General features: G+C 45.1%; 1 protein-coding gene across 1 annotated transcript; it reads left to right on the forward strand.

The window, feature by feature from the left end:
• Positions 1–2,367: 2,367 nt before the first annotated feature.
• Positions 2,368–10,908, forward strand: LOC123098713 (protein ALTERED SEED GERMINATION 2). Its single transcript, XM_044520778.1, has 20 exons — positions 2,368–2,629; positions 3,629–3,697; positions 4,074–4,151; positions 4,501–4,635; positions 4,722–4,829; positions 5,136–5,264; positions 5,736–5,851; positions 5,940–6,057; positions 6,371–6,476; positions 6,606–6,736; positions 6,885–7,055; positions 7,127–7,237; positions 7,713–7,824; positions 8,277–8,605; positions 8,723–8,813; positions 9,780–9,875; positions 9,949–10,019; positions 10,102–10,214; positions 10,380–10,485; positions 10,640–10,908. The coding sequence occupies exons 1-19, from the start codon at positions 2,537–2,539 to the stop codon at positions 10,459–10,461; spliced, it is 2,259 nt and encodes a 752-aa protein (XP_044376713.1). The 5' UTR covers positions 2,368–2,536; the 3' UTR covers positions 10,462–10,485; positions 10,640–10,908.
• The last annotated feature ends 2,760 nt before the right edge of the window (positions 10,909–13,668 follow it).

Below are 13,668 nucleotides of genomic sequence, written 5' to 3' on the forward strand. Positions count from 1 at the left end.
TGTTTGGTCGCGAGGTCTGCTAGGGTTTGCGGTAGAGGCGCCGGCGGCGATGGCGGAGACATGGCCGCTGAGATCGACGAGGAAGCTGATACCAAGTTGTCACGGCCCGGCTGATTGCCGCGCAGGTTGTAGTCGTGGTTGGTAGGAGGACGAGGGCGAGGCCCTCGCTTGCCTATGGTTGGAGAAGGGGGTGAGGAGGGGCGCCGTGGCACAAAAGCAAGGGAGGAGAGGTTGTAGGATATTCTGCTTGCGTTTATTGATCCAAGGGCTGGCTATATATAGCCTAATTACAAGATCAGACTAAGACTCCTATTACAATTGGGTGTTGGCAGGGTAACCTTCTTCGGGACTAAACCTTTCCAACTAATACCCAGACTCCTAATCTAAAAAGACTGTAATTAAACTAGGACATATCTTTAGGCAGGTGCAGGGCCGGCCGTGCAGGTCCCTTACGCCTATAGGGCTGGCCCCACATGAAAGTATGTATGTGTCTATGAGAATCTACGATTGTACTGTGTTAAAAAAATGGGCTTGGGATCCGAAAGACTAGAATAGAATCTGCCCTTTAGGTGAGATAGTGGGATTAACCAAAAATAATAATCATATTTAGACAATCCAAAAGATTATGAAATTACTTACAACATACCTATGATATATATGTCTACAACTCCAAGAAAAAATCAGCTCAAAACTTGATCTACAATTGGAGATATAAGAGCAACTCCAACGGGCCGACCCAAATGGACGGCGTTTTTGTCCGTTTGGGTCGGCCGCCCGTCCGCCGTCCGCCCTCTTTTAGTTTTGGGTCGGTAGTGCGCCCAACGGCCGACCCATTTCATGACCGCGCGCGTTTAAGATCATGTCGTCGCCCTGGTTTTGGCGCTCCAGCGCACGGGAAAGGTTCGCGCGCGCGGGGGAAAGCGGCCTAGCGCGCGCTGGTTTTGGCGCTCCAGCGCGCAGGAAAGGTTCGCGCGCGCGCCGCGGCCGGCGCTCGCTATAAAGAAGGCGCTCCCTCCACACTCTGTCCGCCGCCCACTCTCGCCGCATCTGCGCCACCATGTCGATCCGCCGCCTGGGCGCTTCGGATTTTCGCGGAGTCCGCGAGCGCCGCTCCGGCGCCTTCTCCGCCGAGATCTGGTTTCGCGAGAAACGTCTCGTCTTCGGCACCTTCGACACCGCATAGGAGGCGCCCCGCGCGCACGACGCGGCGGCGTGGCGCCTCCTGAGGCCTCGTCGGGATATGAATTTTCCCAACGTGTCGAGCCAGCGGGCGCAGGAACTGGCGCCTCTCCCGCGGCTTTTCACCGACGAGGATCGTCGTGTCCACCGGAGGCGGCAGCGTCGCGTCACCATCATAGAGAAGGACGTGGAAGCCTTGGTGGTGTGGCGCGGAGGCTTCCCACAGGACATCGTCGACGAGCGCCAGTTCTACAAGCAATTGAGATCGGAGAGGGACGTGAGGAGGAGGGAGCGAGCCGCCTATCGGGAGGACAAGCGTTCGCGGAAGCAGGCAGCTCAATTGAAACTGAAGCTACGAGAAACGTCGGGTTGGGACTTTGAAGACGAGCAGCTTGCTGACGCCTACCTTCAGACGTCGGAGGAGGACATTACCGAGTCGGAGTTAGAAAGCGACGACTAGTGGTCTTTTTTTTAATCTGTGTATGCTAGAACTATCTATGTATCCATTTTAATCTAAAAAATGGCCGGCGGCGTCGGCGACGTAGCAAACGGGCGAGGGTGTGAATCCACTGTGCCACCGACCAGCGGGCCCGGTGAGGAAAGATGGCGAGCGCGCGCGCGTCCGTCTTGTGTCCGCGCCGACGCAAATCAGGCTCAAAAATGGGCCAGGAATGGGTCGGCAGGCGGACGAAAGCGGACGCGCGTCCATTTGGGTCGACGCGTTGGACCGGCTTTTTTGTCCGCGTCGACCCAAACGGACGCCCGCGGACGAAATGGGCCGCCCCATTGCTCTAAAGAGAAAAATTCAACTGTGAATAGTGTCAGCTTTGGATGAATAGTGTTTGACAACATTCATATCCTTTTTTTTTGTTTCTACAAGTGTAGATTGAATTAGTAGCTGAAACTTCTCAAGATTGTACATCAAACATTGACGTGTCTAAATTTTTTTTTCAGAATTTTTACACATGTTATATTTTTTTAGAAAAGTTAACCTCATTGATTCTCACCTACAAGCAGATCCTATGCTAGCTGCCCCCCGATCAGACGGCCACGAGGCCGCGAGCGCGCCTCGCATCGATGAAAAGAGACTAAAAGCTGGACCCACCTGTCAGTGAGATCCCGTTTCATCGGCGGCAGACCCCACGCGTCCCTGGTCCCACCAGCCGTTTTCTTCCCCCACTCCAACCCGGCTCCCTGGAACCCGAAGCAAACCCCCGCACCGCACCCATCCATTCCCCGGTTCCGTTCCGACCCCCTCGGCTGGAAGGCGCGAGAGCTTCCGGAAGCATCCACCGAATCGGCGGCGGGCGATCGGGGAGTGTCGCCGCTGCTGGGGTCGCGCTCGCCGGCGCCGGAGATGGAGATGGACGCGGCGGAGAGGCTGCGGTGGCGCTTCTCGGACGGCGGCCTCACCGATCTGCTCGACGCCCGCAGCCTCCACGGCTCCCCTGTAAGCCCCCCTCGGAATGGCCGACCCCTTCTGCCCTCTCCGCGTTCCAGGCGTGGAGGCATCTGTGCGTTCCTAGCTTTGGGGCGAAGTTTCCGGCCCGAATTGCCCGATTCGGCGGGAGGGGTTAACCTGCGTGGGCCAATCGCTGGTTGGCTCGTGACCCGCGGGGCTGGGCTGCTGTTTCCTGTTGCATTTCCCCGGCGGTGTTTCTCGATCGAGCTGACATCTGGAAGGGTTTATGAACGTGGGGAGGGGAGTCGTTCCTATGTTGGCAACGGGTTGGTGCGGATTATGGTAGCCTTTTGGATCAATTATTTGTTCGGGGTCTGGTCTCTGGTGCAATGCTGCCAATAGCTCGACTTCTTGGAGTCTGAGAGTGACGCAGCTGCTTGTTGATGCATGTATCGGTTGCGTAGCCGCGCAGATATCAGAAGTAATGTTGGTTCACAGCTCGTGAGGTGAATTTTTGGTTCAGTGGGTAGATGCTTCTCGGGAAATTGGAATTGATTCTGGACATTGGGGGACGCCAGTATCACCTGTTTATACTGTTATGTGCAGGCGAGTTATTTAGAATGTAGGCAAAAGAATTAACAACCCTCCTAATGCATTTCTTATGGTGGGGTATTTTTTAGGTTGTAGGAGAACGGCATGGGCTGTGGCTAGTGGGCTGTTCCATTACTTGGACAATGTTATTGGATACTAATGTCTACTGTATTAGAAGTTGGAACTATGATATGAGTTTGGGAGGTCATTATCTATGTGCTATGCTCTTGAACCAGCTTCTTATCACTTTGACCTTGTGTTCGTATATGGTCTTCTTGAATGGGAACTAACTTTTTTTTGCGGGAAGAATGGAAACTAACCGAACTAGGATTTTTGTTCAAAACCTTGTGTTGGATTCCTGGGCATTCTGCAATTATGCATGTTTTAATCACATTAGCAGTCATAGAATAAACACTGATACAACTAGATACAATTAAGAAATTTCTTCTTTTCCAGGACATTGGAAAGAGAATGCAGTTCCATTCTTCTCTAGTACAAAGGCTTGCTTTAGAAAAGGAGATTGAGGTATTTGACTTCTTTTGTTGTTTATCTTATCATATATGCTAGTTTCCTCACAAGAACAGGGAGGTTTGTTTGTTTCCTGTGTTGGAATTTTTATTCGCTTAGAAGGAAGCTTAAGGGAGCCTTGGCACGCAACGGTAAAGCTGTTGCCTTACGACCATGAGGTCACGGGTTCGAGTCCTGGAAACAGCCTCTTGCAGAAATGCAGGGAAAGGCTGCGTACAATAGACCCAAAGTGGTCGGACCCTTCCCCGGACCCTGCGCAAGCGGGAGCTTCATGCACCGGGCTGCCCTTAGAAGGAAGCTTAAGTAGCGAAGTTTCTCGCTGTATCCTTGATTTTTACTGGATTGCCTTTTGGTTTCCTGTGATATCTAACAGGGCCACGTAGGTTGCGTGAATGCTATTGCATGGAACTCAAGTGGCTCACTTCTGATATCAGGATCAGATGACACTAGAGTAAGTTTCTGGATGCTAATTTCTCATCCATTATTCTCATGCTCTCTGTAGCTGGTAGAGTTGCATGAACTCTTTACTTGTCTTGCTACATACAGTAAAAAATTTCCTGTACTTCTTTGTTGACCGAGATTTAACTTTTTGTGACAACCTTAAGTGGAAAGCAATCTGAATGATATAACACCATTCTCTTGCAAAATAGATGTTGCTCAGAGTTAGAGATGACACAATCTTGAAGTTGAACATTTTCTATGTATATGATTTTCTCTCCAATGGTATATCCTTGGACTGGAAAAGGCCGGAGAGTTTGATGTTGATTCAGTGTACTTCTGTATCAATACTTGTTCTGCAGGTCAACATCTGGAATTATGCTAATCAAGAGCTGTTGCATGAAATTGATACTGGACATTCAGCAAATGTATTTTGCACAAAATTTGTACCGGAAACATGTGATGAAGTAGTAGTTTCAGGAGCAGGAGATGCCGAGGTACAACCTTTTTATGTTTTCACTTTTATCTTTCCCTGTTATTCTGAGGCATCCTTTTCAGGAGAAGTTTATTGATTCTTTTCCAGGTTCGTGTTTTCAATTTGTCTCGTTTAAGTGGCATAAGGCCTAGGGAGATTGCCATGGAGCCAGCTGCAGTTTACCAATGTCACTCAAGGAGGGTCAAGAAACTAGCTGTAAGATCCTAGCCTTATGCTGAACGCCATGATTGGAATGTGGAACCATATAGCATGAAGAAAATTTGTCTTTGAGTTGCATCTAAGTTTGACAAAGCTTTGAGGTTGTTCCTAAATGTACGCCCTTCTAGTGTCAAAAACACTCTTATATTATGGGACGGAGGGAGTAGTATCTATTCGAGAAGAAAGAACGATGTCTTATTTTCAGATCTTTGCACCACTTGAGATGTGTTCTACTTACTGATGCATTAAGATTTCACACTGCCTGGTTCAACATTCATAATTATGTTTATCTGCAATATGTAGGTCGAAGGTGGTAACCCTAATGTAGTGTGGAGTGCAAGTGAGGATGGTACTATAAGACAGCATGATTTTAGGGAATGCAGTTCCTGTCCTCGTGCAGGATTGGTTAATCAGGAATGCCGTAACGTGCTTGTGAGTATTCTATCTGTTGGGTTCCGCTTCTATTGTGGTTTCTCTTTGAGCATCTGATTCCACTTGAATTTAGCTTTTGTCCTTGAGAGCCAAATACAAGTGGCCAGTTTTACTATGGTAGCACATTTTGTATTACTTTTAAATGTTTCTCTGTCTGAATAGAACAGACAGAACTAAATGAGCCTATGTTGTTTTATGCTTGTGCATCACTTTGCTATTTACCAGATGAATGGACCTGTAATGCTTCATTTGTGTGGACTATGGTAATATAATTAGTTTAACTTTGCAACCAGCATGTTGTTGCTTTCAGTCACTTCCTCTCAGGATTGGTATGATCTCTGATGTTATTATGAGTACTTTTGGAAATGCCATGATAAATATATCCATAGGATAAATGCTGGCTGTAAATTAGCTTAGCTGGGTGTGGATTGGTTTTGATTCCAGTTTCTACATTACATGTGTCTTTGACAGCTAGATCTACGATCTGGAGGAAAGAAGTCTTTAGCTGATCCTCCCAGACAACCGATGTCGTTTAAGTCTTGTGATATTAGCTCAGTTCGTCCCCATCAGCTCCTTGTTGGTGGGAGGTAACTTGTTGTCATAAATTAGTCAGTGCATGACGGGCCTTGCCCTTCAACTTAAAAAACATCACCTCACAACTTGATGTTTATGCAGTGATGCGTTTGCCCGGCTGTACGATAGGAGAATGCTTCCACCATTGAGCTCATGTCAAACAAGAAGGAAGCCACCGCCTTGTATAAAAATGTTCTGTCCATTGCACCTTGCTGAGAATGTGAGTTTTTCTCTTGTGCTTGAATAGCTTGTTGTGCTGTTCCAGATTGTGCATGGTAAAGGTGGCAGTAGTCACTGCTTGCTGGTATCATATGGACTGCTCTTATATTTTAGAGCTATGGGGTTGCTTTAACTTGATTATTTGAGAAAAATACTTTGCTGAGGAGTTCCGTTTTCTCCCAGAAATCATGCTACAGTATTTTGCGTAGAATTGGCAACTTTGTTTAGTTTGAGTTCAGAATTCTGTTATCTCTTGCTTTCCGAGTGTCTTTTCTGTTACATTCGTTGACATTTGGCCTCTGCATTGTAATCAGAGGAAGTCAAGTTTGCACCTTACCCATGTTGCGTTCAGCCCGAATGGGAATGAGGTTCTTTTGAGTTACAGTGGTGAACATGTATATCTATTTGATGTCGACCCAGGTATGATTGTTCAGCTCCCTTTGTGTATGTATCCTCGTTTTTGTATCACACTTCTGCTTGCTTTCTGCCCACTGCCAGTGTTGATATCTTTAATACTATACTGGTCAATTTATCTGTGTATATTTTCAGACAATACGAGTCCAGTGAGATACACAGCAGATGATGTACGCGATCAGTTATGTTTACTGCCTTTTCACAAGGAACCAAGAAAACAAAAGTCAAAACGAGATAAGTTTCCAGCTAAGAGAAATTTGTGTAGGGTGAGCAATCTTCTCTCTGTGCACTTGCTTGGGTGCGCTTGCGCTTCTCACTTTCGTAAACATGGCCTCTTCGTATCACACTATCACATATGTTGCCTGGTCTGCGAGACATGTTGAACTTCTCTGCCTTTCATGGCACCTGTTTCAGGTAGATATGTTGAAGAAACTTACGCAAGTGGTGATAAAATCTCTGGAGACTGGCACAAACCTAATGCATGGCATTGAAGCATGCTGTGAAATACTTGAGGCCATGGAATCTGATGTTGATGATAGCACGAGGCATGATTGTTTGTGTACCCGTGCAGGATTGTACCTAAAGGTTTGCTATCATTTGTTTATCGGTTATCAAATCTCTGTTCTGTAAAAGAATACTGAACTTATGATTTACAGCGGAGGTGGAAAAATGATGTTTACATGGCTATTCGGGATTGCAACGAAGCAAGGAGTATTGACTTTGCATCATTCCAGGCACACTTGTTCATGGCTGATGCACTGTTACAGGTAAAAATGTGTAATTATGTCAAAGGTTGTATGCTTATACTGCAAATAATGCTGTACCATCAAACAAAATTGGTCTAACCCTGGTACTTTGGGTTGCTTTGTGCATGGTACCTCGAGTTGCTTTGCCTTTGTTAGGAGATTCTAAATCTGTGTTCAAGCCTCTAATGTTCTGTTTGTGCTACCTATTCTTTGTCAGACGAATATGAGCATATTCTAAAGCAATTCTGATTAGGTGGATGCTTAGATCATACCGATTTGATCACCCCTTCGGTTAATCATGTCTGTTATGATTGGCTCCTTGTAGTTCTATAAATGATGTAGACTTATCCACAACCACATGCCTACCAATTGATGCGTCTTGTTATCTCACTAAAATTCTTTATCTTCTAAATCCTCTAGCCTGGAGTGATAAATGAAGGGACGGAAACTTGGTACATTCTCCATCTCTTACAAATATGTGCTTTGCCTTTTGTAGATAGGAAGACTGAAGGAGGCACGTGAATATGCAGAAGCTGCACATAGTCTTGTTCCACCAAATTCGGTGTCTGCGGAACAGGTGGAAAATATAAAGAAGCGACTTGCTGCTGGTGAGTACATTTGACATAGAAACAATTGTTTTGTCCCGCATAGCTACACCATGTGAATTTAATATTTGGAGATTGTTATGTAGTCACAGCTTCACATGCTAAAAGATGGCCTCTCCAGTGCACATAGCTCAGTAACCTGTTAATATTCCGTTTCGGTAGTTATTTCTATGAAAATGTTAGTGCTCACAAGAAACATATACATGCAAATGTACGAGTACTTCTCTATATATAATATTCCATATTCATTTTCCATGTAATTTCTGCTGCCACAGCTGTTCGTAGATCCATTGTATTTATTTTATAGCTTCTGGTATTGAACTCGAGAATTTATTGGGATTGAGAATTCTATGATGCCAATGGATTCAAGATTTTATTGTTGCTTGTATCCAGAATATGTGATACGTTGCTGTTAAATTTTTCAAAGATCTGATGGATTTATGTTGTTCAAACAGCTGAACTTGAGAAAAATAAAAAAGATCAACAAGGAAATACTAACACTGATGCGCGGCATGGACGGTTACGGTCATTGAGTGATCTACTGTTCAGATCAGATGTTAGTGGGTCATCATCACAGGAGGGCCGGGAAGATTCAGATTACGATGATGAGATGGAGTTAGACTTTGATACATCAGTATCGGGTGACGAAAGCCGTGATAGTGATCCAGGTGCCGTTCGAGGTAGCTTACGTCTAAAATTGCACCGAAGAGAGGATCAACCTAATGAACAGTCTGTTGGGAATGGATCAGCTGAGTCCACTTGTAATGGCGATTCTGCCTATGAGGTTCTTTCTTTCTCATCCTACTATTTTATCTGAATGTTAAAGTCCCTAGTACGGGTTTCTCTTTTTCGGTGTCCTATATTTGTATACTGACATATACCACCCTGTTGTGCAATGTAGCCGGATGTTGCCATTGATATGAAAAAAAGATATGTTGGGCACTGCAACGTGGGGACAGATATAAAGCAAGCTAGCTTTCTTGGTGAACAAGGTTAGGCTATTAAGCTGTTTCTTCTTGCATGCATGTTCAATTTTTATTTAAGTTGATAGTCCAGCTACCAGCTGTTTGCATGACGGATAACAGAAGACATTGACCTTTTATAGAAGGCGTACAGCTGTGCACCTTTCATGCACCTGTTGCTAGGTTTGGCGTGGGCTTTTTCCTTACCTTTCTGAGTGAAAAATCCTTTCTTGGTCGGTTTCTTATCATCGGTAATGCTTTTGAATTAAAATAAGAGTGCAAAGCTCGTGCACATTCTCTAAAAACTATGTTATCAAATACCCTCAGATGTTCAGAAAACAAGTCATGAACCAATAGAGGTTAAACTATCCTAGATTTTGGTGTGGCATATACTAGCTTCTGCAGAATCACTTGCTTTGATTTGAATTTATGCAAATTTACCAAATTATCACAAAAGTACACTCCAAAGAAAGTTATCACCTGAGCAGGCATTATTTGGCATGCATATCTCAAAGTAACATGTTTAATGAGTTCCTGTTCTAGCCACTGCTATTACGAACCAGACCCACTTGTGAAGGTCACGTTAATTTTTGCTTGTGATACGATGACTGAGACCGAGCTGCCACGTTGGCCAGCTGGCTAGGTCTGCCTTATTGCTCTGATACTCCTCCGTGATTCTCACCCTGCTAACATCAACCAAGAGGTACAGACTGATGTATAGTGTCCCAGCAGCGCTAAAATTACCATTTGTCACTTAAAGGTAGGCTCGTTGATGAAAGTTGGACGTGAACTCATTACGGTGTATTTTTGCGATAGATATGTCAGAGCGGACCTGTAGTTTTATGGAACAAACCCGCATAAGAGTGTAGTTTTGTGGAAAGTAATTCTTAAAGCTTAATTTGATGATAGTTTACTCAAAGTATGTGCAGACCATTAAATTTAATGTGATTCATATGTACTATAAATGTGCCTAATGCTGTATTGCTCTTGCGATAGGGGAATTTATTGCCAGCGGAAGTGATGATGGTAGATGGTTCATATGGGAGAAAAGAACAGGAAGGCTTGTTAAAATGCTTGCAGGGGATGGAGCTGGTAATTACAATTTCATTTCTTACCGTGGCTATCCTTGAGTACTGCTTCTCATGTACCCCTATATCTTCTTTAGTTGTGAACTGTATACAGTCTCATCCCTATGATTGTGCTGTTGCAACGAGTGGAATTGACAATACAATAAAGGTATATGATCTGATCTTATTCTTTTCTTGAAGTACTTAAATAATTTGCCCTCACTATTCACTTCGTCTTTGTTTATTGCTAGTTATGGACACCGGATGCAGAAGGTACTTCTATGGTTGATGGACCAGAAATTGATGTGTTAAGTGCCATAGAGAACAATCAGAAGAAGTTATGCCGCAACCGTGAAACTTTGCTGTAAGCTGTCAAAACTTCCTTAGGAGTTTAGCCATATGCTATTTTGACTTGCAATGAAATTACCACAGCTATCATGTGGTACCATGCTGTTTCTTTTGATCTGTCTACCAAGTTACATAGAAACTAGCTAGTAATGATTTTCCTGTGTTACGTTTCTATGTGCAGGCCTTTTGAGTTTTTGGAACGATTTGGGGCGCATGAATTTGCTGAAGGAAGCTTGCATCCTTTAGAGTGTGCGCAGACTTGATATACTATTGCTTGGGTTGCTGAGGTACTGCTGTTTGCTGGAGATCTTTCCCAACATTTTACTCGGGACAAATTTGATAAATATGCATTGAGCTAGGTCACAGGATACAAATAATGTGAAACCTCACTTTTGCTCTCTGATTTCGGCCTTTTGATTTGTTATTTGTTTCACTTTTCAGGAAAGGGGAGAGGGACATTTAATCCAAGATACAAGCAACCAATGTTTAGGTAAAAGTGAGATTGCAAGGTTGTGTTGCAATCGTAGCCAGTGTTTTGCACACCTTGCTTAGATAATATTGCAGGTGTGCTGGTATTAAGTTGTTGCTTGAGATGTGAATAGACAGTAAAGGCTGTTTGTTGGTGCATTCACTTGTACAGATTGTAGAAAAGCGAAGTCTTGTAATAAGTAAATCATAATAGAGCTGTCTGCTGTGACGTTTTTCTGGTTTGTTAGTCGAGTTCTAGGGGGAAAGGTCGGCGACTTGGATGCTACGTCGTCGGGCAAGTCTACTGATAATACAGGCGAGACCTCGGGTAGAGAAGCTGCAGTAGAGACATACTGTATGTTGCTTCGTGCCGACTTATGGTTTTGGGTCCCCATTTGGTCCCAAATGAATGTTTACACGATCGTTTTTTAGTTCAGTGTAAGTGACGTGATGCAGTAGAGACATCACCATCGACAGTTCAGCCTACGTCGTAGGTTGACAGGCAAAGTGGGCAGGCAACACTATCGAACACACAAAGGGCGAAGTGGACGTGTTTCTCTTGAGTTGGAAGTGCGTTTCGCTCACCCTTGCAAGGAAGTGACGGAACCATGGCGACGCTAGGCTGTCTCGGCTTGTTTTACAAATCGTTTGTGCTGTCGGCGCATGGCCGCCGGCGTTTGGATAATGCCAGTTTCTCCGGCAAGGCCGCTAGGTTGTCGGCTGGCGTTGCGAGTAGGTTCGGTTCGACCGCACACAGTTCAGCTGCAAGTATATAGAACGTCTGACGGCACACGGTTCAGCTGCAAGTATATAGAACGTCCGGCCGCACACGGTTCAGCTGCAAGTATATAGAACGTCCGACCGAACCTATCACTAGTTCGGTGACCAACAGTACATTATATAGAAGAGTAGGACCAAGCAAAGCAAAGCAAACCAAATCAGCGCCCTGTCAACTAGTGGCTGGAAGCCTGGAATCCAGAGGTTTTTTTTTGCGGGCTGCTTTGCTGATGTCTCAATCGTGCCATCCCCATCCACCTCGTGTTCTCCGGTCTCATCCAAGACAAGAGACCCAGCGTGAGAAATGAAAACACCCTTGTGGTAGTCGCGTCGACTCTGTTGAATTTGCCCCTGTCTAGATCATGATGTCCTACGCTGTACAGCAGACGTACATCTTTCTTTCTACCAACAACTTCTATGTTTATACACAAAGAAGAAAAGCAAAGACCCAAATTGCTAATCCCACGTCCGCACGCACTAGCTAAGAAGGAGCCCTCGAGTCCACGTCTCAGCATGCAGTCTTCACCAAGGCTCGTCGTGGTTTATAGTACATACACAAAGGGAAAAAGAAAGTCAAAGGCCAAAGCTTCACGTATAGACTAGGCGCGCACGCAACGCATCACGCGCCAAGAAGAGAAAAGAAATCCTTGTCTCGCCTCGCCGTGAAGCACTTGCCCGTCGGTCCGGCCTTTCCCCTTCCCCTCTGGTGGCTGGCTGGTATTCCTTCCTTCCTTCCTTCCTACCCACACGCGCGCGCACGCCACAAAGTACAACTAGTAGTACCTGCCACTAGGTCGCGGTGGAGCCCACGCATCACCTGGTATCCGATTGGCTGTCGCGGCATGCATATGCATAGTCAAACAAAACACACCGACCCCCCGCCGTCGCCCGTCGGCCCCCTGTTTTGGAGCTAATTTACAAAGGCTGCCATCGCTTGACTCTGTAGGTCTACTGGGCAGGAGACCGTCGCGTGTGACTGACAGGTCGTCCGCCGGCCCCGCGGGCCGATCCTGTCAGTGAAACGAGGTACAGATGCGCGTCGCGTTTCGGCGGGCCCACGCTTGCCCCGCCGCCCAACGAGGACCGTCCACCCAAACGCAATTATTCCTTCGACGGGCCAGGGGTGTGGCTTACCCCCTCGATGCCATCTTTTTCACAGCTTTGCCACTGGAAAACGACACGCTATTTGTTTTTGTCTTTGTTACTATTATTATTATTACTCAGGTTGTTTTGTGTACTCGCCCTTGTAAGATGTGATATTTACTGGACCAGCGGAGATGTCCTATCGTGCTGTGCGTGTATCGTTCTTGTTTCTTTCACCCCACAATAAAAGACGTTTTTGCAAGCTAAAACAACTTGCAAAAACGTCTTATATTATGGGATGGAGGGAGTACATTACATGCACAAGCAAATAAAGTGTGACACGAGGTACTTGCAGGCCATGACAAGGGTGGCGGTGTGATTGGACCATAGCATGTTGCGATCGTTGAGATGCATCTGATGGCCTCAACAAGCTTTGTCATTGATTTTACTGTGTCGATTTAGTACATGTGAAGGAGCTTCCACACTCATGCCTAAGGAATGTAGGTATTGAGTCACGCAACCTTGTTAATAAATATCGTCTCTCCATCTACTTCCCCCAACGGTCTAATTGCGTAAATTGTAGCATCTTGCATGTTATAGAAATAGAGTAATCCTATGTGAAAGACATGGAAGTGCTAAAATAAATGAATTTATAAACAACTTAATGTGTGCCGGTTGTGCACATGATAGCACAACTAAGAAATAAGAATGTATTATAATGTCGTTCTGATACCCATTTATAGTTTAAAATTTTATCAATAATGTCATGCCCTATTTAGGAGAAAAGTTGTATGTCGTGCGATAATACACTCTCTCCACTTTGCTATAACCATCACTGGTTTCGGAGAAATCCATTTCAAAATGTTATGTCAATGGAAGAAATTAATGTAGTGTAGGACTTTGGAGATAATAGAGGTAACTTCTTTTAACGAGAATCAATCGAGATATATCAATGGTCAATTTACTTTTTCTGTGCGCATAGTGGACCGGGTGAAACAAAGAAAGTAGTTGAACCCATTTTTTCTTCAGTTCAGTGAAGAGCTTCACACAAAAAAGTATAAACTTCAAGGTCCAAAAAGCAAAAAGCTAACTGAAAAAAATAAATCAGGACAGCGTTACATGTCCGCCATGGGGGACGAGGT

Source organism: Triticum aestivum, chromosome 4D (assembly GCF_018294505.1).
Source record: "Triticum aestivum cultivar Chinese Spring chromosome 4D, IWGSC CS RefSeq v2.1, whole genome shotgun sequence".
In the NCBI taxonomy this organism is placed as follows: Eukaryota; Viridiplantae; Streptophyta; class Magnoliopsida; order Poales; family Poaceae; genus Triticum; species Triticum aestivum.

Excerpts from the sequence above, each read along its gene's own strand:
- LOC123098713 (XM_044520778.1), top strand. The coding sequence starts at position 2,537 with ATGGAGATGGACGCGGCGGAGAGGCTGCGGTGGCGCTTCTCGGACGGC. Across the intron at positions 2,630-3,628 it reads GCAGCCTCCACGGCTCCCCT|GACATTGGAAAGAGAATGCA; the intron begins GTAAGCCCCCCT and ends CTTCTTTTCCAG. Across the intron at positions 5,265-5,735 it reads AGGAATGCCGTAACGTGCTT|CTAGATCTACGATCTGGAGG; the intron begins GTGAGTATTCTA and ends TGTCTTTGACAG.